General features: G+C 37.3%; 3 protein-coding genes across 3 annotated transcripts; 1 reads left to right on the top strand and 2 right to left on the bottom strand.

The window, feature by feature from the left end:
- Nucleotides 1-166: 166 nt before the first annotated feature.
- LOC116292599 (uncharacterized) lies at nt 167-24,597 on the bottom strand. Its single transcript, XM_089039328.1, has 17 exons — nt 24,176-24,597; nt 23,961-24,052; nt 23,268-23,353; nt 22,800-22,876; nt 22,254-22,437; nt 14,427-14,578; nt 13,634-13,757; nt 13,321-13,438; nt 12,614-12,719; nt 12,179-12,322; nt 7,078-7,162; nt 6,816-6,988; nt 6,338-6,417; nt 5,868-6,194; nt 5,360-5,574; nt 4,400-5,283; nt 167-3,882 (listed from the first exon to the last, which is right to left on the bottom strand). Exons 1-17 carry the CDS (start codon nt 24,209-24,211, stop codon nt 1,468-1,470), a joined length of 5,298 nt encoding a protein of 1,765 aa, XP_088895454.1. The 5' UTR covers nt 24,212-24,597; the 3' UTR covers nt 167-1,467.
- LOC148905881 (uncharacterized) lies at nt 7,189-9,582 on the top strand. The gene is made up of 3 exons (XM_089039334.1): nt 7,189-7,645; nt 7,906-8,120; nt 8,411-9,582. Exons 1-3 carry the CDS (start codon nt 7,357-7,359, stop codon nt 9,578-9,580), a joined length of 1,674 nt encoding a protein of 557 aa, XP_088895460.1. The 5' UTR covers nt 7,189-7,356; the 3' UTR covers nt 9,581-9,582.
- On the bottom strand, nt 9,601-11,954 carry LOC148905880 (uncharacterized). Its single transcript, XM_089039333.1, has one exon. The coding sequence runs from the start codon at nt 11,758-11,760 to the stop codon at nt 9,877-9,879; it is 1,884 nt and encodes a 627-aa protein (XP_088895459.1). The 5' UTR covers nt 11,761-11,954; the 3' UTR covers nt 9,601-9,876.
- Nucleotides 24,598-24,667: the final 70 nt, after the last annotated feature.

Genomic DNA, 24,667 nt, shown 5'->3' with positions numbered 1-24,667 from the left:
CAAAATGGGTCTGACATCCCATCTAGGGAGGGGTGGGGGAAGAATGATACTCCTAGTAGCAACGTATGTTAGGCAAACTGTAGTACTAGCCTTCTTTGCAAACTTCTCCAGCTCGAGTTCTAGTATGCAAAACAGGCTAGTCTACTAATGAACAATACAAAACACCTTAGTCTACCAAACTTTTTATTTGATGCTAGTATTTACACCAGGATTCTATGTGCAGCACACAAGGTAACGATGAGCTAATCCACTTTTGTGAAGATGGGGGTGACTACAATAACTATGGAAAAGACCTATCCCCTATCTCTCAAGGAAACCCAAAATAAGCTAGATATAGCCTTGACACTAGGATAATCTTAATTTCATGTTAACAAATGCTAATTGTTCTTACTCGTTTTACTAAAATAGCTAAATTACTAAGTAACATTGCATAATATTCGTTATCATTCTATTTACAGGTGTATATGTTCAACCTATTATATTTTCGTTATAGATAATGGCAGATAGTCTCTTCTGCAGCCGTTCTTAGTATTGTCACGCAACGCTGCAGGGGAGGCTAAATGGAAGAGGGCTGAAAGGCAAAAAATCCTTTTTTTCACCCTAAGAAATGTCCTTGTTATTGATAGACATTAGTTTAAAAGAGAAATTTCCCATCTTATTTTATCTGGGAAAATCCAAGTCACGAATTCCATTCTGTTAATTATACTTCCCATTCCTATTGGCCTTCACTGTGTCTTGACGAAGGCATAATTTGGTTGACAAATAATTATTGATATTAAAATTCCTGCGAGAGTCGTAATGAACTTGTGCTAGTCTGCTTTTAAAACCCTATTGCATATCTAATCAATATGATTACGTCTCGTTTGCCATAGTTAAGGCGCGATTACACGGAGACGTTTTCATTGCAACTTGTCCCGCAACGGCTCTGCGACAAGTTGCATTGAGCATTGCAGCGTGTAACCTACATCGCAATTTGAAAACAATGTTGCGAGACAAGTTGCAGCACCCAATCGTTGCAAAAAGTAAAATTCATTTCTACTGATGCAAAGATTGAGTCTCCGTTGCACCGTTTCAAGCATTCTTGCAATTTGTTTCGCAACAGTTGTAAGACAAGTTGCAGAGAAAATTACTCCGTGAAATCGCGCCTTTAAAGGGTTTTAGGCTGTCGATGATGTTGTGAAACTTGAGGAGCACCTAGTCCAGACGTTGGCTCCTTTGATCATTCTGGTTTTTTTGGGCTGCATTGTGGCTCAAATAAACGGGCGATCAAAGGAGGGGGCCAACGTTTGCACTAAGGAGTACCTTGCTAGCTAGAGCGCCATGGTAAAAAAGGCTGCAAACTTGAGATTTCCCATCCAGAGTACTAGTGCTTAACCTATAAAATCACACTAAAACTGCTATAAAACTATACAATGTAATCACCTTCAAGAATAACTACCTACTCTCTGTGTCTTTCAAAGCAACTTTTCAGTTAATGTTAGTCTGTCGCAGCGGCTTCTTTTTGAGGTATTCTTTCTTCTTCTCCGTCTTACAGATTTCTCTGTCTTTTTCCGCGACAAGCCGGGTAGATGCAGTTGATCTGTTTATAGTGCGGCGTCTCTTTGGTTTCAAACTGTTAGTTTTCGTTTTAGGCGGAGAATTTTCTATGGTAAAGGCGGCGTTCGCACTGTGTACTGGTTCTTTTTCTACTGCTTCATCTGCCGCCGCTTCGGACCCTTTTCTTGATCTGAGAGATCTGAGGCTCACATTGCTCTTTGAGGTTTTTTTCGACGGTGGTGTGATATCGATACTGAATGCTATGTTTCCTTCACCACTGTTTTTCTTCTCCGTTTCTTTGTTTAGATTCTCGCTGGACCTCGAGCGAAGGGAGTTGATTTTGGAGGTCACCTTCTCCGTCAACTTTTTGGACTTGCTACGTTTTAAATGACCTTCCGACTTGGAACTTGGTTGGTCTTTGCGAAGCTTAGAGTCAGTTGCAGCAGAGAGTTCCTCAAGCGACTTCCTCTTTCTTGTTCTGAATCCTGTATCAGACATGCTGCCCAACATAGTGTCCCTCTTTCCATTTTCCAATTTGGGACGCGTTTGAGTCTCGATGGGGTAAGAGGTCTTCAGGTGAGGAGGACAAATGGTGTTTCTTCTCTCGAGTTCTGCCAGTCTTCCCCAGTCGTGCCCATGATCCAGAGGCTCCTCCTCCATGTCCCTGGCGAACTCATCACCAACAATAAAGAAGGCAGCACTGGAAGTTGTTCGTCGTGTTGGTGGGGTATTACCTTTGAGGTATACTGCACTCTGTCGGCGGTTTACGACAGCTCGTCCGTAAGTACTAGACGTACTTCGTAGACTTGATCTTGACAAACTGTTGAATGAAGTCGTAGATCTTCTGGAATCTGGCATCGTAGAGGCAAGAGATGTTGTACTTGCTCTGTTTGGTATGTTCAGATCATCTACTTTCATATCAGGATCATCATCAGTAGAAGAACTATCGTCCAGGAATTCTTGGACATTCTGCACAGGAATGACTTTATCCACTTCAATAAGCATCTGTTTCTTTTTCTTGATGTTTTCAGACTGGTTCTGAATATTCTGGATAGTTTGTTTCTGTTCTCTCAAAGTCAAGTCTGCATGTTTGAGCTGTGCTTCGAGAGAATTCACCTGAGAGCCAAGGCGCCGACTGACTTGTCGTTCCTCTTGAAAAAGCTCTTCAAGTTCTGTGTATTCTTGTTCTAACTTCTCCATATGTTCTGTCATCATGGCTATCTCTTCTTCATCTTTGATAGTTTCTTGTTCTTTGTCTTTGAGCTTATTACATTCTTCCTCGAGCTCATTAACTCTTCCATTCCATTCGTTTTCTTTTTCGCTCCATTTTTCCTTCGATTTTTCATATTCGGATGCAATTTTTTCCTTCTCTTCTTTCAAAGTCTCCAACGAAAGTTTCATCTCCTCCAAAGGAATGGCATTCTCTTTAACCTTCATCTGTAATTCACTTATTTCTAACTCCATTGCTTTTTTCATTTCTTCCATCTTTGCCTGCGATTCCTGAGCTTCTTTATGCTTTTCTTCTTCGATCAATTTAATATTTTTATTCAACTCTTCAACTATTTTCATATTTTCAGCCTGGTTATTTTTCTTCTTCTCCATCTCTTCTTGGTGTTTAGTGTTTATATTCTCCTTTTCTTCTTGAAATTCTTTTTTCATTTGCTCCAATTCATTCGTTAATTTTTCGTTGTCAAGGCGGCTCTTCTCGACTTCTTGAACCTTTTCTTGCAGCTGTTGTTCTTTTTCTTCCGCCAGTAGCTTCTTCTCAGATTCAAAGCTATTCTTCATAGCATCTAACTCTTCCATCTTCGCTTTCTCTGAGGCTTCTAACTTCTCAATTTTCTCTTTAACCACCTTTTCGCTGACTTCCAAAGCCTTGGCAATCTCATCTTTCTGTGTTTCAGATTGTTTGATTTTTTCCTGTAGTTCATTGTTCGTCACTCTCTCATTTGCAAGACTTGCAATAAACCCACGAATCTCCTCACGTAGCTTCTTTTCCTCGTTGCCGTAGTTTTCCTCTTTCTCCTGTAAAAGCCTTCTTAATTCCATCATTTCAGCAGAATGTTTTTGTGAACTTTCAAACATTTCTTTTCTCAGGGCAACTGCTTCCTCCGTCGCTGTGTCTAGTTTTCTCTTCCAGTTGTTTCTTTCGCTCACATAAGCCTCTTCTAATTGGCCATTCTTCTTGGACGCCTCTTCGAATATCTTTTTCTGCTTCTCTTTTGAGTCATCCTTAAGGGTTTCAATTTGCTCTTCCAATCTCTTAATTTTATCTTTTTCTTGTGCCATTTTCTCTTCATTTTCTTGAATCGTTTGTCTGAGTTCCTCAATATTGTCTGCTGCAGCCTAAAAAGTAAGATATCAAGTATCATTAAAATTAGCGGTCATACACAAGCAATTTTGCAGCTGTCAAAGTCACATAGAGGTTTTTTTGCAATATAACTTGTATTTAGTGGCACTCTTCAAATCACAGAGGGTGATCGCTTAATAGGTTCTACTTTATCTCCTTTTCCCTCAAATATAATCTTAGATCGCTCCTCATATTCATGGATGGACGCTAGGCCTAATGAAACCACGTGGATCCTGCATGAACAATTTCTGCTGGTTTTGTGCCTTGATAGAACACTAATAATCATAATTATATTGTGTCGTATTCTATTCTGGCCGTTGTTGCAAATAGCCCGAGTGAACGCCAGGATTTCTGGATAAGAACAATATAGAACTGAATCGACAGTTCTGTAACCCTGACAAATTCAGACGACGAGACATGTTTTCTCGTTTCTTGACGGAAAACCAGAAACCCAGGCGTCTAGATAGTTTTGGATGTAGCAGAAGTATGAAAACAGCAGTGTTAGATACTCACCTTTAACCCATGGCATGCCTTCTGTAGTTCGTCATCCATATCTTTTTTCTCTTTCTTATGATTCTTTCTTTCGTCTTGCAATGTGCTCATCATCTCTTGTACAGCATTGGTATGCTCAGTTTTCAGCTGCTCCATTTGAAACGACAACGTTTCCACCTTCTCTCTTCCGAGTTGAATTTCTTTGTCTAGTGCTTTTTCTAGATCATTCCTTTCGCGAGTCACATCCAGCAGCCTTGCCTCTGTCGCATCCATATCTTGTTTCAGCTTACTGAAAGTTTGAGTAAGTTCTTCTAGACTTTGACCACGCTCTGCTATCTCTTTATTTGCTTCTTGAATTTTCTTATTCAAATCTTCGTTTATTTTCTTCATTCTTGACATGTTTGCCTCATTTTCTTTCTCAAGGGTTTCAGTAATAGACCTCAACTCTGTCGTGAAATCTTTTTTAAGCGAAGCAACCTCTAGACTAACTTGTGCCTTCTCCTCCAACATCATATCTTCCTTCTCCTTCAGTGACGCAATGACTGCCTCACACGAGCTCTTTTCTTCTACAAGCTTTGATTCCTTCTCTTTCAAAGCGATTATTTCTGCGCTTAGTTTATTAATTTCTTCTCTCAGCTCTTGCCCTGACGTTCGTAAGTCTTGTATTTCTTTCATCGAGCTGATTCCTCTTTCCTTCAGGTTCTTCTCACTTTGGAGCAAACATTCAATCTCTTCCTTCAAGCGACCGGCATCCTGCATGAACTGCTTTTCGTTTTCCTTCGACTGCGCTAGTTCAGCAGACAATCGATCTTTCTCTTGCTGGAAATTGGTTGCCTTTTGATCAAATGAGAGATTTGCTTGTTGGAAGGCAATATTCAGTTCTTCGTATTTCTTGATCTCGTTTTCTGAAACAAGAAGTCATAGTTAAACTACCTAGTTATCATACAACTAAATATGAATACCATTAATTTGCTGTCTTACCGAGCTCATTCTTGACATCTGCCACCATGTTTTCATACATGTCTCTCACTTGGATCCCTTCGTCTTCAGCTTTCTTGACGAGTTGTTTTAAGTCTTCTCGTTCAAGGGAGAACTCAGCAAGTATGGTGTCTTTTTGCTTGGCAGCCTCTTCGAGTTTTTGAAGCAATTCTTCTCTGTCTTGCTTGTGGATAGAGTTGAGCTCTTCTGTAACATTCCTAAAAACAAAAAAATCATTGAACGCTTAAATCCTAAATAGAAAGTCAGTAGAAATAAATGCATGCAAAATGTGAAAAATCTTCATCGAAAAGGCAACAGTCTCAGTAGGGGAATTTTCCTTGTACGAATGGACACTGAGTTCTTTTTGGCATGTAAGCATTAAGGGTGGAACAAGAGCGAAAGATCAATGGCCACCATGTTGGAGGACACAAAAAGGAAACCAGCAACCACCTTTTGTGAAAGTCATCCAACATGGTGCAATTTTGAAAAGATGATTTCCTGGTTAACAAACCTTATCTTAGATTCATAATCTTTTCTCATTTGTACACAAGATTCCAAGGCTTGCTTCTGATTAGCTTCCAATTCTCCACGAAGTTCACTCAGCTTTTTCTCCGCCATCTCCTCCACCGTCTTCCTTTCAGCTGCCATGTCGTCCATAGCTTTGCTTGTCGTCAGTCGTTGTTTTTCCATAGCAATCACATGTGCTTCGACTTCTCGACGAGATACCATCAGCTCTGACTGAACGCGGGTCAACTCCTTACGCGAGTTTTCTAGTTTTTCATTCGTGGAATTCGATGCTTTTTCGGAATCTTCGAGTTTTCTTTGTAGTGCTTCTTCTCTAAAATTGTATAGTGAAAATACAATTTAAAAGGGTTTGGACTCTTTATCAGCAAATGCAAAAGTGGTAAACAAAGATACCATACTCAAGAGAATGCAATGTGGTATGAAAATAATTTTCTTTCTGGAGAAATCGTGGCTTACCTTATTCTACACTGATCTTGAACCTGAGCCAGTCTATCTTCCAGTTCCAGAATTTTGCATTTCGCTTCAACATAATTTTCCTTGTAAGAAAAAAAATAAAACTTGCATCAATGAAACTGAAGTTCATGTGATGGTGATGATACATGATGATAACGATGATACATGATGATGATGATACATGATGATGACGATTATTCATGGTGATGATGATGCATGATGATGATGCATGATGATGATGCATGATGATGATGCATGACGATGATGCATGACGATGATGCATGACGATGATGCATGACGATGATGCATGACGATGATACATGATGATGATACATGATGATGATACATGATGATAATAATACATGATGATGATGATGATAAAAATAATGATAATGATACATGAAAACATCCGACGATGATGCTAAAGAATATGATCCTAGAGAAGCTACCAAAATTAAGACGTCTCCACATATTTACTTACTTCATAAGATTTCTTCGATTGCTCCATGTCTTCCAGTGCGTCTTTGATACGTTGGAGTTCCTGTGGTTCTACGGTGGAAGCCAGTTGCTTCTTTATCCGCTCGTTTTCAAACTCCAATTCAATCAGCCGAGACTCGAGATTTGGTGCCTTCAAATTCACGGGGCTTGGAGGAACTGGTAACATTGAAACAAGGCGAGTAAAAGTTAATGTTGAATTGAAGGGTTTATATTACAAGTAAAGCACGTTTAAATAATTGTCCTACATTGGATTAGATCGTCTTCAGCATCTGGATCCGGGACTTGTCGAGCCTTCCAAATCTCTGCTGACTCTGTTGCTGCATGTAATGCCTACCAGAGAACAAACCATGACAATACTCCCTTTGCTAGATCGCGTAAGACCGCTGGAAAAAGATATTGGGGCGCGCTTCGATAACTTGGAATCGAGGCTATCCCTGTATACGAACTCATCTCTCTGTGACAGATATAAGAGGTTTTTAGTATTAGTTGCTGTTAAGAAAGCTTTTTGATCGTTTCAACGACTTATGGAGGTAAATAATACTAACAAGAAAAGGCAAAGAAGCCGAGGAAAGCAATGTGCAGCAGCAGCTTGCAATAGCTTTGAATACTTGAACGATGGAAGCCGTTCAAACATTCGGTTTTTCCAGTTCCCAGCGAAGGTATCTTTGCGAACTCGCTGGTGCAACTTGATCAAGAGGCAGCATGGGAGAGATGGATTTTATGTTAAGCCATCTACAGTGGTCTGCGATAAACATTTTCAGCAAGAAGACATTTACAAACCTCCAGGAGGAACGCGACATAGGTTACGGCCAGGTACGTGAGCTAAGTGATTATCGATCAAGCTGGATTTACTTTGTTTGATTGTTTCATTCAAAATGCTTACTGCATGCATGGAGCCTATGTAATGGCTTATAACATGTTCTTTCAGTCAAATGATAAGTAAAAAGTCAGATACATTAAATTCTACTTTCCTTGTGCCCATTATAGACTAGCTCGAACCTAGTAGCTTACTCAAAACTCGTTTCACTGTTTAAAATTACCTATTTATCACTATCGTTTCACTGTTGTTGCAGGTGCAGAGCCATCGATTTTCGAGTGGTCACCTCAACCCAAGAAAAAGACAAGAAGAGTTTTGACAAGAAGAGTGTTAAAAAGTAAAGAAAATGTGTCACCAAAGCCTCAAGAACAAAGCGTTTACATTGACATTGAAGAGAAAAAGGACCTTGAAGAGAGCCCCAGTGAACCTGCAGTAAATGTATGCGAGACTGACGAAACTGATATGCCTCAGGTAGTTACATACAAACTATTATGAATGTTTTTTTTCTTTTGCCCAAAAAATATACCCTTGGTATTATGGGTTTACCTTGCGAGTATAAAACTAATAAGTCTCATTTTATGTTGCACTGATAGCAGCACAGAATGCCATCCAAGTGCTCAAATATAAATGTTTGTAAAACTTATAAATGTGTTGTGCTGTTTTAAATAACTACCCATAATGTTATTGTTGTTCATTGCTATATTTATTATTATATATTTATGAGAGTAAACTTGACAAAAAACTTTCTTGTTGTATTGCAGGTACAAGAAAAATCCACACAGACTGACTGGTCATTTGATTTTCCATCATCTTCAAAGAATAATGACCATGATTATGCCTTCACCTTTACTCAAACACCTAAGTACCCTTGCGAATACCAACAGACTATGCAGGAAAGGCTAGAAGTCAAGTCAGAGATGTTGAACAGTCTTAAGGTTAAAGTGGGAAATTTACAGAAAGAACTTGATGACTACAAAGAAAGGGAATTCAGCCTTCAGAAATTTAAAGATGATGACTCTGCCATTCAGTTTTACACTGGATTCCCCAACTATGATACACTTGTGCACTTTTTTAATTACATTGAACCAAAACTTGAAAAAATGCAGTATTGGGGCAGTGGTGATGTAAAAGATTCCCAGACATATCAAGAACAAGGCAAAAAGAAACCAGGTCCCAAAAGGAACATAACATTTATAAATGAGTTTTTTATGGTATTAGTTAGACTTAAAGTTGGTCTTTTTGTCAGGGATTTAGCTGATAGGTTTAACATCTCTATGGGTCATTTTTCCAAGATTTTTTGTACCTGGATAAATTTTTTATATTTTGAATTAGACCAGTTATTTCCATTTCCTTCTCAAAGTGCAGTGAGAAGAAATATGCCAGAGCAGTTTGCTCTGTATCCAACAACAAGGGTAATAATTGATTGTACAGAGATATTTGTGGAGGTTCCCTCTTCTATGACAGCGCAATCATTAACATGGTCGAATTACAAACACCACAACACTTTTAAAGCTTTAATTGGTATTTCTCCAAATGGTCAAGTAACCTTTGTTTCTAAACTGTGGGGTGGAAGGGTTTCAGATAAGTTTATAACTCAGCAATCAGGCTTAATCCAATTTCTTAATACTGGGGATAATGTCATGGCTGACAGGGGGTTTGATATTGGAGACATCTTACCTCAGGGAGTACATTTAAACATTCCTCCTTACAAAGGTAGTAGAAATCAGCTTACTGCTGAAGAAGTTCAAGAGACAGTGCATATTGCATCTGTACGCATTCATGTGGAGCGAGCAATAGGGAGAATAAAGGGATATCATATTCTTGATGGGACCCTGCCTTTAAGTCTATCTCATGTAGCTAATCAGATATTTACTGTTTGCTCCTATCTAACTAATTTTTTGCCACCTTTACTCCCACCAAAATGTATCTGATTAATAATAAGATTATTATTAAGATAATTACAAAAGTATTTTTCTACTATAAAAGTCTTCGAATGACTATTTAGCTATCAAGTAACCAAGAACTTTTTGTACATTTCATACAAATCATGTATGTAAGATTTAGTAATAAAAATACAGTGACTTGTTTTGTCCAAAAACGTTTTTCTTAAAAACAAACCATATGTTGATAAAAATTTGTGCAAAATTGTTAATAGCCTGCAGTCAGTATACCCACAAAATACATGTACATGTAACTACTGACTGCACTTTAACTATATTTTACAAGGCTAAACACTTCTTTTGGCCTTTTGTGTCTTCTTGAAACTTTTCCAACCACCATGCTTATAAAGTGGGATGCCATGCTGAACTCTTCTTGTAAACACTTCGGGGAGAAATGCCCTTCGATAGAAGTATTCGATCCTTGGTAGAACAAAACTAAACCACCACTGTCTATCAAAGTATACTCTTTCAATGTTCAAGTTTGCTGGACCAAACCAAACTACAAAATCAATCCATTGTAGCTCACAGACAAACATTTGTCCCTGGACTTGATAGTAGTATTGATGACCATGTTTTAGTTTAGGAACTTGACCGTCTCGTATTGATAAACAGAAGTTTTTGTCCTGGCATGCTTCTTCAACAGACATTCCTTTCTTCGAAAAAGGACATTTCACTTCTAATCCACCCTGCTTCTGCCCATTAGCATTCTGGTCGAAAACCATTCTGTCAAGGCTTGCCCCATATCCTGGCCTGACTTTTGAAATAATTGTTCCTACTTCCCAGACTTTCAAATTTGCATTCCCCTCTCTAGCTTTCACTGCAATGTAGTCTTCAACTGCAACAGATTCATGCAACTGTCCATATTCAAGTGCTGGAACAGGCTTTCTGACATCAGGGATATACATCATCCTCTTTAGCAGCTTATCAGGTTCTGACGTCCTGACTGCTGCAGATTTGAAATTTGAAGCAGTCAGTTTAATCCTCTTTAATTCCCGCCAAGATGCATTTGCACTCTGTCCTCTTGTCATCCTCTCAATTGTTTCTATTTCATTGTCATCAGCTTTCTCAGTATAAATGTCAATCATTGACTTAAAATTCATAGTTGAAATGTCATAAAAATCATTGAATGGCAACTCAATATCTTGTTCTATTTCAATATCTGGTGCACTTTCAGGAACTGACTCACAAACATTGTCAATAATCAAATTCTCATCATCAACTTGCAGAGGCTTGATATCATGAAACAAGAAAAATGAAGAGCTTTGCATAGATTGAGCAAGATTGGAACACAGTGTTTCAAGTCTTCCTGTGTTTATTTGTCTGTCACCTGGAGCCCTTGGATCATACAGGCTGTTTTTTGCTTTTTTTCTTGCTTCTTTTCCAAAGCTATACTTTGTAATTACGATGTCATCCACTGGCTTAGGCTGTATCCGAACATTTCGAGGTACATTCCAACTACATAGCCTTGATGTGCATGACACTGGCTCACAGCTTTCCTTCAAACCTCTATGGGAGAAGTCTTCCATGGCAAATAAGATCCCACCAACATGATTACAATGGCCACGACCATGTACACCCCTCCCTGCTGGGCACATACAAGCAGCTTTTAAAACATCTCCAAGATGAGTGAAAGAGATAATGGCCTTGTATTTCTCTTGCTTCATGGAAGCCAACACTTCTGCTTCGACATACGTAACTCTCGTAGAACAACCGACTCGAATGTCTTTGATATGTCCCTCTTTAAAAAACTGATACGCTTTGAGTTTTTTGTAAGCTGATGTCTGAATAGATGTGTGGTTATACTTGGATGTCTTGGTTACGAGGTAATCGTAAAGCTGCACAAGGTTAAACGTGGGTAGGTTTCGTAAGTCCTTGCTCCACTGGCAGTGTGAACATTCACGCGATAGCTTTTCGTAGGTTGTTTCTTCGTTGCTTTTAGTGTTTGATACGATATTTACTAATGCTTGCTCTCTGGCTTGCGGTTTTACATAATGATCCTTGGTCTCAGCATCTCCTTGTAATCTTAAATCTTTCCTTTGGAAAGTTGTGTGACATCGAATCACAAGGTCAGACTTGTTTCCACTCGACGTCTGATTTTCACGACGTAAAATCTCGCGTAATTCCTTGACAGTAAACTTTTTTAGCTCATCAAGCGATGGAATGGTTTCCATTGAATTAGTTCACTTAAAAATTTCAAATAAAATCACCGTATTACTGACTTTTGCTACTACTTGGAATAAAAAACACACTCGTTGATAAGGGATTGTTGTTGTTGTCACGCCAGCAATACAGGGATAGCCTCGTTTTCGCGTTAGAAGCGAACACGCGGCTTAGAGTCCAGCGGTCGCTAACCGAGAACTCGAAACTGGAGTATTAGACACTTCTTTTAGGTGCCAAGTGCGGAGAGAAACTATGCGTCGACAGCGCGCGCGATTCGTGCTTCCGTGCGCAACTTCCAAACATGATGCACAGAAACATTTGAACCTTCCACAACAATTTTCTTGCTACAAGACATTATTATGTTAGTGCGAGGAATGATTCACACTAGAAGAATACGACTGCAGCGTGCATTTAAAAGAGCAAGCTTACTTCGTCTCTTTCTTTGATCACTTTTCCAATCTCTTCTTCTCGCCTGTTCAATGCTGCTTGCAGTTCACTGGCTTGGAATTCCCACTGATGAGCTTGTTGCTTGTAACGTTCACATCTTGCTTGAGTTACCTTTATCTCCTCTACCTGATGTATGATATTACAATTAGACTTTATTTATTAGACCTGGGTTTCTGAAGACATCTAGGAGGCGCGCAAAATTACAAGGTATTAGGATTGCATGTTTTAGGGCCTGCTGGATTTATATTGGGTAGTGTCTTTTCGTACTCAGATGAATAAATTATGATTTTCTTTCTTTCTTACTTTCTTTCTTTTCCTTCCTTCCTTTCTCTTTTCCTTTCTTTGATATCAAAGTCGCTTGAACAAGGCAGTAAGAAGTCTCAAAATAGAAAGCTCTACTCGTTACGAGTACTGTACCTGTTTCTCGAACAAGTCTTTTTCCTTCAGAAAACGTGTAGTTCTTTCCTCGAGATTCGAGTTCTGCACTTTGAAGTCTTCAAGCTCGGTGATTCGCTGTTTTAATCTAAAAACACAATTATCAATTCATTTTCAACTACGAAACAAATGAGAGGAGTTGAATGGGAAAGCGATAATTGAACTAGGCAAACATTTTGCAACAATCAACTTCGCGCTAACATACAGTAGAACTAACCACAAGGATGAAAAAGGATCCTCTCTTATCTTAGACTTGTCTCTCTCTCTTACGCGCACTTACGTAGTAGAGCAGTTGGCTAGCTGCTGTGCTTCTTCATGTATTTTTCCTATACTTGTCTAATAAAGGAATACGCCGAAAAAATGAAAGCACACAAATGTCTCAAGTATATAATGTTTGGCTACTTGCTGCCTCTCTCTTACGCGCACATAGTAAGAACAAAAGTTGTTTGTGCATGTATTTTTGCTTCAGTTGCCTCAGATAGGCAGAAGAGCACGCACGAATGTAATATGCAATCCAATGTTATAGAATAAAAAATCAACCTTATAGAGAATTATATGAAGAAAGCCAAAATTGATAGAAATGAAAAAATCGGAGCCCAGATGGGATTTGATCCTTAAGGTTGATTTTTATCAAAGTTGACTTTCTTTATGTATTATTGACATATATTCTCAGCAATTTAGTATTATACTTGTTATTTTCTTTTTCTGCCCTCTCATAGTCGTTTTTGAAATGTTCTAAGGATTCCAGTTCATCAACCACCATCCTCATCTGCACAAGTTCCTTCTGCAATTCTCTGATTTTTGCATCTAAAGAAATGTTCACAGTCAGTACAGGATTAACATATAGTCCACTCAAGATGTCGTAACAAATTTACAATTACTTTCGTTGTTACAATACGTGCAAAAATAATTTTACTCTTTCATGTTACAAGAGCATGTCAGAATTTTGCTTTTAGGAATAAAAGAGGAAGTCAGTAAAATAGAGCTTCTTAAGCTGTATACTTTTTGTGTCAAGCTCTTGGTTCTTCTCTGCAAGATCATCTTCTAAAGTGCATTGCAAATGATTCTGAGCATCAAGGTCCATCTGTAGCTTCTTCACTTTCTGGTGTAGCTTATTTGCAGTAAACTGTGTAGACACAAAAAAATACAATTATAAATACCTTATCTATGTCATCTTTTGCTCTGACGAAGAACTTACTTCCAAAATGTTAATAGTATTAATTCATTCACTTGTTTTAGTATTCAAAACAACAACACAGTTTCAACTAGAAACTGCTAGTCATGATCAAGATTGAAAGGTACAAGGGTACACGAATCAGTTTAGTTTTAGTGCAGTGTCTATTGAATAACATCTGTGTCTAGATAATTTTTCAGTGACCTTGCATATCATGCAGAAATCAATATAGAATAAACTAGCTTTTCATTCTTCTTCAACTCAAACAACTCCAGGGATGGTATATTTTCTTAATTTATGGCTGCTATCTAAATTTCTGATACTATAAGTTAGTAATTTTTGATTGACAGAAAGCAAAAACCCCAGCAGGCATCTAAAAGTTGTGGAAGTTATAGGGGAGAAAAATGAAAAGTGCTGCAGGGCTTAAAATAATGACTAACCATCGCCAGCCAAATTAATTTTAGCTGGGCCATACCTCATTTCTGGCTCAATGTTACTGCCAAATTGACTGGCAAGGCAAAGATCTAAATGGACAAGTTCAGATTCTGGCCAGTTATTATCAGATGACCAAACTTTATTTTAAGCCTTGCAACTACAGTATTGTAACCTTGACTCTTTTACCTGTTGTTGTTTAGTTTTCATTTGTGGTGACAACATGAGAGACATGAGAGGAGAATTGGAGAAGACTGTCTCCTTAACTGGTGAGTTGGTTAATGAGGGAGAGAATACGCAATCTTGTATACTGCTACATTCTTGCTTGTCCTTAAAAACAACTGCATTAAAAAAAAATATTTAAATCACATCAGCCATTATAGTCTCATGCAGCTGCTGTAAGTGTCCAAGCAACACTAACTTTAGGGAAGTGAGCGTTGCATGATAATACTAATAACAGCTGTGTAGGAGACTACTATCATTAATACATTGAGTTACCATTGCAATCCTATATGGATAGCATTGGTGCTGTAGTTATCATACACTGTTACAGAGCTGTTTCATGCCACTGCTGTTTCACTACATATGTCAGTTGAGTATATGTTAGCTTGATGTGCTGTTTTCTCTCTTGCCAAGAGGGTTTTTCTCCACCCAGGTTGAACATCTTGCTAAGATCTTGTTAAGATCTTATAAGAATCTTGCAAGATCTTAAATAGGATCTTACAAGATCTTGTCCAAGATCATGCCAAGATAATGAATAAACTTGCCAAGTTCATGCATAAACTTGCCAAGATCATGTAAGATCAGGCTTGATCTTACATGATCTTATCCAAGATCATGCAAGATCAGGCCTGATCTTACATGATCTTGGCAAGTTTATTCATTATCTTGGCATGATCTTTCATGCTTTTGATAAGATCTTACATGATCTTGGCAATATCTTACATGATCTTTCATAGTCCTAGTAAGATCTGTCATGATCATGGCAAGATCTTACAGGAAGTTGGACAAGATCTTTCATTGTTATGGCAAGATCTTATTTAGTCATGGCAAGATCTTATAAGATCTTGGACAAGATCTTTTATGGCCATGGCAAGATCTTACAGGATCTTGAACAAAGTCTTCTTTCATAGCCATGCCCAGATGTTACAGGCTCTTTTCAGTATATACAGGATATTTTAAAGATCTCTCAGGGTCTTCTGCAGGAGGTTATAACAAGTTCTAATGGCTTGCAAACATGATTTCTGATTTCAGATAATGATGAAACTTGTAAGGCTTTATTATAATTATGTAAACTTTATTGAAAACATATGTATCAAATACTGATAAAGTACATGAAAATTTAAAAGCTATCTTAGATTAAACTTAAATTTCATGCAAATCTCTACTGACAATATTCTATGTTCAACAATATTCCATACACATTGCTTAAATGTTTTAAACACAGGAAGAAGAAATGTTTTAAACACTTTGAAGTAATGTGTGAGTCATATTGAGCTTAACAAACAAGAAATGAAAAGTCGAAAATGCAAAATGTGAATCTTGATTAAAGCATGGTTACCACCATTTTGATTCTATTTTTAATTTGCTATTAAAACTATGATCAAATTTATCATAACTGTATAATGACAGATACAGTACAGTTTATAAAGATTTGTTACGACAATGGCTATTGAAATAGTTAATAGAAGTGACCTTCTCATTTGATAGTGAAAAATTAACTAGTAACTAACTCTTTCATTTCATAATTGAGGAATTGAGTGGATATAGCACAAAATTGAATAGAACACCCTGAATAATTGTAAGTGTACTCATTTTCCCTGACAATTTCCTGACAATTTACAATTTGTTGCTTCTCTGAACTTTGTCTCTGTCATAATTGGCATGCAGGTGACCTCTATAACAGAAAAAAAAGAAAATTAGTTTGTTTTCTGAATGATTAGGTTATATTTCAGAAAAATATTTTTTAATTTTATTTTTGAGTTACATAAACCTTATTCATGTATCAATATTGTGAAAGGAAATGATTTCTTAAGAATTACAGTATTGCCTTAGAAAAATTGAAGCGAATGCTTCATTTTCGAATTCTTAGATTGATCTGAGTCAGCCTGTATTTCAAAGTCATGAAAATATTATTAAGGTTACTGGAGACCTTCAGGGATATGTTTCATTTAAGACTCTCTACGCAACACTTTAAATAAAACCCCATAAAACTATATATCGTTTTAAAGGTCATATAATAGAGATTCAGAAAATAATATTATTTAAAAAAGAATTTTTAATTTGAAACAATGCTGGAGCCTTAAACACAAATCGGGCACGTTCAATAGAGGTGAATTAATGGACATGGATTTAGCTCGTATAAGCCAAAAGAATTTCCCTGTGTGAATAAGCAAAAGATAAACTACAAAAGGGTGTGTGCGATTTTTGATATTTTGCTTCTTTAAAAAGTTTTTAAATTTTAAAGTTGGAACGTTGAAAAATTTCAATGCCGGTTAATGTTTTACCGCATAAAAGACGGAAAATATCAAAAATCGCTCATACCCTTTTGTATATTATCTTTTGCTTATTAACATAGTGAGGTTCTTTTGGCTATACACGCTAACGCTAATGCCATTAATTCACCTCTACGAAACGTGCCCGATTTGTGTTTAAGGCTCCAGCATTGTTTCAAATTAGAAAATCACAAAACGACCTTTTAAACGATACATAGTATTAGGGGGTCTTGTTGAACGTGTTGCGTAGAGAGAGTTTAAGACAAACATACCCCTGAAGGTCTCCAGTAACCTTGACTAAAGTACACTTATATTGCGCTGATACAAATTTACATTTTTATCTGCTCAAGTATGTTAAGGCTGGGTTTTTTATCAAATCACAAAATAGCTTATATTTTCTAATGACTCGTTAAATCTCAAACCAGTGAAAATAAAGTCTGGCCATCAAGTACTGATTAATTAGAGTTTCTGAAATTTAGCGCGGCATTCTCCAAGAGAAAATCAGATCCAACACGTGTTTTGAAGAAAAAAAATCTAAGTTAGCGCGGCATTCTCGAAGAGAAGATCATTATAGGATCCAACACTTTTGAAAGTTAGACAATGACAATGACAATCTTTTATTTAGCACCATAAATATCACACAAGATAAGTTAGGACAAAGAAATAAATTGCCATATATTTAGGTGCAGGCTAACTGGAATTAACCTATATGGGCTATACTAGGCCAGTTAGCTTTACTATCTTATTAGATTATAATAACAAGTATTTAGGTCAGTTAGCGCGGCATATCGAAGGGACGATCACACTATACGGTCCAACACTTTTGAAAGAATAAGCGCGGCATTCTCGAAGAGAAGATCATTATACGATCCAACACTTTTGAAAGAATTCTAAGTTAGCACGGCATTCTCGAATAGACGATCAGATCAGATCCAACACCTTTGAAAGAATTCTAAGTTAGCGCAGCATTTTCGAAGAGAAGATCACCGTACGATTGAGCACTTTTGAAAGAATTCCAAGTTAGCGCGGCATTCTCGAAGAGAAGATCACCGTACGATTGAGCACTTTTGAAAGAATTCCAAGCTTTTGAATTTAGCGCGACATTCTCGAAGAGAAGATCACCGTAAGATTGAGCACTTTTGAAAGAATTCCAAGTTAGCGCGGCATTCTCGAAGAGAAGATCACCGTACGATTGAGCACTTTTGAAAGAATTCCAAGCTTTTGAATTTAGCGCGGCATTCTCGAAGAGAAGATCACCGTACGATTGAACACTTTTGAAAGAATTCCAAGCTTTTGAATTTAGCGCGGCATTCTCGAAGAGAAGATCACCGTACGATTGAACACTTTTGAAAGAATTCCAAGTTAGCACGGCATTCTCGAAGAGAAGATCAGATCCAACACCTTTGAAAGAACTCTAAGTTTAATAGCGTGGCATATCGAAGGGACGATCACACTATACGGTCCAACATTTTTGAAAGAATAAGCGCGGCGTTCTCGAAGGGAAGATCAAAGTCTAAATTTCAAAGTTTGTGCGTTATTCTCATAGAGATCAATATATCGCTTTTTTAAATCGTAAAAGTTGTATCAACTATATTTTGGAATAATGGGAAGACAAAACTTACCTTTGTTCGTTTATAACTGTTCTTGAAGTCATAGTCGCGAGACAGTTTTCCGTTTTTTTCCGTTAACCTTCTTTGACGCTTGAAACTATTTGAAATACAACAAGCACGTGAGGACTCTTAATCTTTGAAAAATACACGTGACTCTGTAGACCAATGAAATTTTTCTTGTTATTTGATGCCCTTTTCTGATTGGCTCACACACGCGAAATTGTACAAAATGTTTCCTGCGATTGGGATGTGCGCGGGAAATGCCTAACACTGAACAACGATTACATAAATCGTGGAGAATCGAGAGTAAAGTTCGTGATTTTTTATTATTCAAAAATATGAAAGGCAGAGGAAGGAACAGTTTGAATTGCCCTATTTCACTATAACGTCACATCAAAACAATCTATTGTTTAAACGCCCGGGGGGGGGGGGGGGGGGGGTACTCCCCTATATTCGCTATACGGGTACGTGCCGCCAAACAGGGTATAGAACAGGGTATATGAAATCGCGCTCGCTCTGGGACAGGGTATACGAAATCACGCTCTCTCCTCTCTGGAACAGGGTATCGATTTTCGCGCTACCGGAAAAGGTTATGGTTTTCAGTGATCTTGCTCTGGAACAGGGTATGAATTTCAGCGATTTTACTCTGGAACTGAGGGTCAGGGTTCAGAGGGCTCAGCGGCACATCCGTACCCTAAACTGGCAAGAGTACCCCCCCCCCCCCCCCACCCCTGGGTTTAAACGCAAAGGATCATGGTTGTCGGACGGGGTCAAATCAATGCAAATTCACCGAAAATTGTTCTAAAACCCGTATCAATCCACGAAGACAAGTAGAATAACCAGCAAATGCTCAGAATATCTTTAGTGCATATTAACACATATTATATCTGAAAACCAGGCCATTTTATATTAAACTATTTCGCTAGGAGCAAATTTTGTTGAATTTTCTATTGGATTTGGTGATTCTATCCCCCACATAAACAAGCAGTGACGTCATAGTGAAATAGGGCAATTAATTAAACAGTTACTTAGGCAAAAAAGCATGAACTTGCATATTTCTGATAAAGAACTGAGCTGTTCAAGTGATGTCTTGAGCAGCTCAAGTGATTCAGACGAAGATGTTTGTGATGGCCATAAAAAGAAAGAATTGATCAGTTCAACCTACCCCGACAAAAAAATCATGATGTCTTTGAAGAAAAAGAACCCAGCAGTCAAAGGGATTCCGAAAAAGATGTTAGGGATATCGACAAAGGCAACCAACCAAGCAGTTCAAGCAATTCCGATGAAGATGACAACAAACCGAGCAGTTCAAGCAGTTCTGACGAGTATGTTTGTGATACTGCTTCACTGCACCGAAACAATATTTGCAATCATTTTGCCTTCCAATGTTGTGAATCAGATACTGAATCAGGGACTTCTACAGGCTGCAGGCCAAGTGATGAAGTCAGTTCTGATGAGCAAAGATCTTGCAAAGATAATTACAAGATTTGGAAAGATCTTGATAAGATCATACTAAGATCTTGACAAAGATCTTATTAAGATCTTGTTAAGATCATGTTAAGATCATGGCATGATCTTGGCAAGATTTTATAAGTTTATAATTTTAAAAACTCTGTTAAGAAATACAAGATCTTATCAGGATCTTGACAAGATCTTTAAAATATCTTGAAAAGATCTTGTAAAGATCTTGACAAGAATTTGATAAGATCTTTTAAACTATGGTACAAGATCTTGCAAAGATAATTACGAGATCTTGGAAAGATCTTGATAAGATCATACTAAGATCTTGACAAAGATCTTATTAAGATCTTGTTAAGATCATCACATGATCTTGGCAAGATTTTATAAGTTTATGATTTTAAAACCTCTGTTAAGAAATACCAAGAACTTATCAGGATCTTGACAAGATCTTAACAAGATCTTGCCAAGATCTTGAATACCTAAGATCTTGGATAACTTAATACAAGATCTTGCCAGATCTTCCATGATCTTGCAAGATCTTCCATGATCTTATCAAGATGCTCAACCTGGGCAGGTTCTCCGCAGTTGCAAAATGCAATAATGCAATAATAATGATTATTAAAGTGCCTATCACCCTTTTTTTTTTACTCTTTTATATCCAAATATAAGCTATTCTAAGAAACCTGTCGAAAGAATTTTTTGATTCTGACCCTTCTTTCTATTTTTTTCGAGTGGTCAAAAGTGCGAAAATAGGCATTTCTTTGACTCTGGCCGCGTAAAATGATAACCTAGAGGACTGGGCTGTGACGTAAGAGGAGTAAGTTGGGTTTAGATGTTTCCTCATTCTCTCTAGATTTCACTGGTATTTATGACCAATTTGCCGTTTATACGCTTTCAAAAGACCTCATTTTTCTGGTTAGAGGATGTTAATTACTTCAGACTTCAAGAATGATATTATTTTTCAATTATTTTAAGAAAAAGAAAAGCAGCGAGAAGTTAAACGCAACCTAGGGAAAACCTCATATTAGGCTGTCACGCTCAGAATCAAGTGTAATAAATTAGCTTCAAAAACTTATAGATTTCACATACAGTAACTCTGAGCACTACATGTACCTACACCCTTTAAGTCATAAATTTTTTAGCATTATTCTTATTAATATCTGATGTATTTATGGATGAATATGTGAGTCCGTGCCGCGCAAAATTCTTCCAGGTCGTTTCCAAATCAGAAACATCAAATGTAAATAACAGAAACAATGAAATAACTCCAGGTAGTTCACAAAATCTTTTTCAATGTAGATGGCTTAACAGTTTTCAAAATATCTAAACATGAATTGCATTATATATTTATACTGTAGTAGTTCAGTCGAGGAACTACATGTAAGGGTGCGTGACACTTCGCATCATCAGTCTACTGTTACTCTGCAGGTCAACATGGTTTCACTTCATAGTCAAATATAATATTTTCTATTCTATCAGTTTTCTATCCTGTCTCACAGTATCTAGCCATACCTATCTTTAAAGATAAAACGATCGTCTATTGAGGGAAATTCGATAAAGGTAAGAAATCTGAAGAGCATTCTACGGTAGCAAATAATTAAAATATTGTGAATAGTAGTATTATTGTGTCAATCGTACGGGAATTTTGTCTCAACCATTCATTACAGCCCTTTTAGCAATGCACCAAATACTTCTTAAGAGTTTAATAACCACTGAAATGTTACCACAATCACCAAAACTGTTTTATTCTTTAATAAACCGGGAATAAATTCCCGATCCGGTGCGAAGACGACTCAGTTCGAGCAATGGCAAGTAAAATGTTACCTGTTATCAACTTCGGTTCCCTATAACGACTCTAGGAATTTCCAGGTAGGAATTTCTATCTATGCTGCTGTACTTTTGGTGTATTTACTAAGGTTTTGACAAGTTTTATTCCCAGCCAATGAGATAATATTTGTGATCGGGTCGGAATCACTTCACTTCAGTCACCTCGCTTGCTTTGCTAGGTTGTGTTCGCTTCACTAATATGCCAGTAAATTAGGCTACGAATCTTGATGAGAACTGGAAATGGAATCTTTAGATAATTAACTTCCTCATAGAAGCCCAAGAAAGTAGTTAAAAGTCCAAGGACTTCTAAAAAAACCCAAGAAACGCAAGGACGTCTTCAGTATCCCCCCTAGTATCCCATACATTTCTTTGTAAATCAAGAAGAGCGTGTTGCTCCTTCTACGTCACTAGCCCAGTCTCCCCTTTCGCTCGGTCATATTTTGAAATCTTCCTATTTTCGCACTTTTGACCGCTCGAAAAAAATAGAAAGAAGCGTCAGAATCAAAAAATTCTTTCGACAGGTTTCTTAGAATAGCTTATATTTCGATATGAAAAAGTAAAAAAAAAAGGGTGATAGGCACTTTAAGCATTACCCATTTAGAAATCTTCCCACTGTCCCGTACCTTGTTCATGAAGTAGATCTGTTAACGACCTTGAACATAGCTGCCCACTCTCTACTTGTTGTAGGATGTTCTCTATTATAACCTTTAAATGGAACTGAACCTTGTTGTCAAGTTTGTGTATCTTCTCAATGAAATGGGGAACATTGTTACCCTGGACTGCTCCACACAGCAGCAAAATTATAAGCTGGAAAAAAAGTCAAATTAAGATTCTTTATTTTCAAGTTTTTACTCAATGCAGGAGTGAAAACTAGAAGGAAAGAGTAAGTCTTAGTAGAGTGGTCCTCAATGTGGAGGACAACACAATAACATTTTTAGAAAATTTCGAATTTTTTGAAAATTTTGTAAAAATTTTCGTATATTTTGAAATGTCTTATTTCATTGGTGCTAATAATGTTACTATAATAAAATTTTACACATATGAGATTTAACATTAATTGTATTTCCTTCAAAATTGAGTTGTTCATGAATTGTTGCACTGCATATGCAAGTCGAGTTCTGTATTAATTTCCAAACAAACTGGTTTGAATGACATTAGCCAAAAATTACCTTTCCAATTTCCAGCTCATCTCCTCTTGACACAATGAGATTGCTAGAAACAATGCCATCCAAGTTATCATAAATTCCTGCAAGACAAGGAAAGTGGTCGTAAGTAGTAGATTCTTGTCAACAGAATCTTGCTGAAATTTCATGAATAATTAAATTTTATAGGTATCTTGGAATCAAATTGGAGAAAAAAAACATTCATCTATTTAAGAATGAGGGGTAGTATTCTGGGCACTTGATGTCCTGGGCATTTGTTGGAGAGTGTTTGCATACATGAGGAGTGACAACATGCTTCGTTTGGTAACTAGAAACGATGTCTGAGAAAAGTGCATTCCCTTTGGTCTTGGAAACTTTTCAACCTGATAATTTTGGTTCTCAATTATGTAGGTGTACTATAAAAGGTCAAAAAACTGATCTTGATTTCAAACTTAATGCTATTGAAGCCTAAAAAGTACTCTAGTATCAAGTTACCTCCAAGATAAGCTATAATGTAGGACACCATTTCCTGAACAGTGCTGTCTTGTGCCTTGGTACCTTCATTCCAATTATCCTTATCACTGTAATGACAAGATAACAGTTATCGTACTAAGATCCTTACTGCAGTTTTCAACATTCTGTGAACTCTGACATTTCAACAGCCTCCTTCGCAGCCGTTATTAGGGTTGTCATGCAACGGGGAGGGAAATGTTGAGTGACGACCCTAAGGATGGCTGCGAAGGAGGCTAACATTTCAACAGCTCATTGTGAAATTGGTTTTTTACTGCAAGTATCAGTCAAGAACAAAAAAGGTACCGGCTGATTATTTTTGATTGACAAAAGTGAAAAACAATATTTCAGCATGCAGCTTGCAACTTTGCAGAACATTGAACCCCCCTCCCCCAATGGAATATGGGAGTGGGGGGTATGAAATTTCACCCAAAATATAAAAAATTGCATCAAATCTAAGAATCGTTTCTTTCTTGGAAAGCCTTTAGTCCAGTAATAAATTCTTATACGATACAAATTAATTTAATAGAGATTTGAATATGTTACGCTGCTTATCATTGGGCTATTGCATTTTTTATCCACACTCCCCCCCCCCCCCCCCCCCCCCCCATTGAGGACCTACGGGGGTATGGAAAATAAATGCAATTAAGCCCCTCTCGACTAGTAACAGGTACTTACATTAGGTGCAGGACATCTATAAGAATTTTTGCATTTTCTTGGTTCGAAAAGTCTTTGATTGATTTTACTGTCGTACCAGACACAGAATTGACCTGATAAAGGAAAATCAAGACAGAAAATAACAGACAGATATAAGAGTAGGCTATTTACTTGTAGGAGACGTATTGAAATAGGTATTGAAATTGCAGAGTACATATATTAAAAATACTACTTACCCACTGAAGAAGTGCATCAGCTCTTTCTCGATTCATTCTTTTTTACTGTAAACACGATCGAGTATAAATAAATTAACTTACAACTGACACGACACAGGACAGACGCACTTATCAACAGTCCAACGACTACATTCGAAAAATAAATTCTAAATTCTCCAGTGGAATCCCAAGAAAAAACTCTCCGATTTACGAAGAATGTAAATCAATGAACACCCAGCAAAATTAGATGGAGAGAAAAAGAAAATCGAGCGAGTGTTTGGGCGCCTTTTTCGAAAAAGAACGAAATCCAAACCGAGATTATTTTGAAGTTGGCGGTTATTTTTAATTACCCATGAACCTTTGCGATAAGTCGTTACCACTACACAGGCAACCCAAACACAGTCTGTCGTTTTGGACTTTAGAAAAGCTTACAAAAGCAAATACATTACATTTAAAAGATTTTTATAGTAAAAAAGTGGATTTTAATGTTGTTCTTAAGATTAAGTTTTAAAT

This window comes from Actinia tenebrosa, unplaced genomic scaffold (assembly GCF_029948245.1).
Source record: "Actinia tenebrosa isolate PJP-AT-01 unplaced genomic scaffold, QUT_ActTen_1.0 PGA_scaffold6__47_contigs__length_16458017, whole genome shotgun sequence".
In the NCBI taxonomy this organism is placed as follows: Eukaryota; Metazoa; Cnidaria; class Anthozoa; order Actiniaria; family Actiniidae; genus Actinia; species Actinia tenebrosa.
Note: the sequence above shows the minus strand (reverse complement) of the source record. Positions and strands in the feature narration are given on the sequence as shown.

Coding starts and splice junctions, on each gene's coding strand:
- LOC116292599 (XM_089039328.1), bottom strand. CDS start 24,211: ATGAATCGAGAAAGAGCTGATGCACTTCTTCAGTGG. Junction 22,877..23,267: donor CATTATAGCTTATCTTGGAG/GTAACTTGATAC, acceptor CTTGTCTTGCAG/GAATTTATGATAACTTGGAT. Junction 12,323..12,613: donor AAGACTTGTTCGAGAAACAG/GTACAGTACTCG, acceptor ATCATACATCAG/GTAGAGGAGATAAAGGTAAC.
- LOC148905881 (XM_089039334.1), top strand. CDS start 7,357: ATGGAGGTAAATAATACTAACAAGAAAAGGCAAAGAAGCCGAGGAAAG. Junction 7,646..7,905: donor GCGACATAGGTTACGGCCAG/GTACGTGAGCTA, acceptor CTGTTGTTGCAG/GTGCAGAGCCATCGATTTTC. Junction 8,121..8,410: donor ACGAAACTGATATGCCTCAG/GTAGTTACATAC, acceptor GTTGTATTGCAG/GTACAAGAAAAATCCACACA.
- LOC148905880 (XM_089039333.1), bottom strand. CDS start 11,760: ATGGAAACCATTCCATCGCTTGATGAGCTAAAAAAGTTTACTGTCAAG.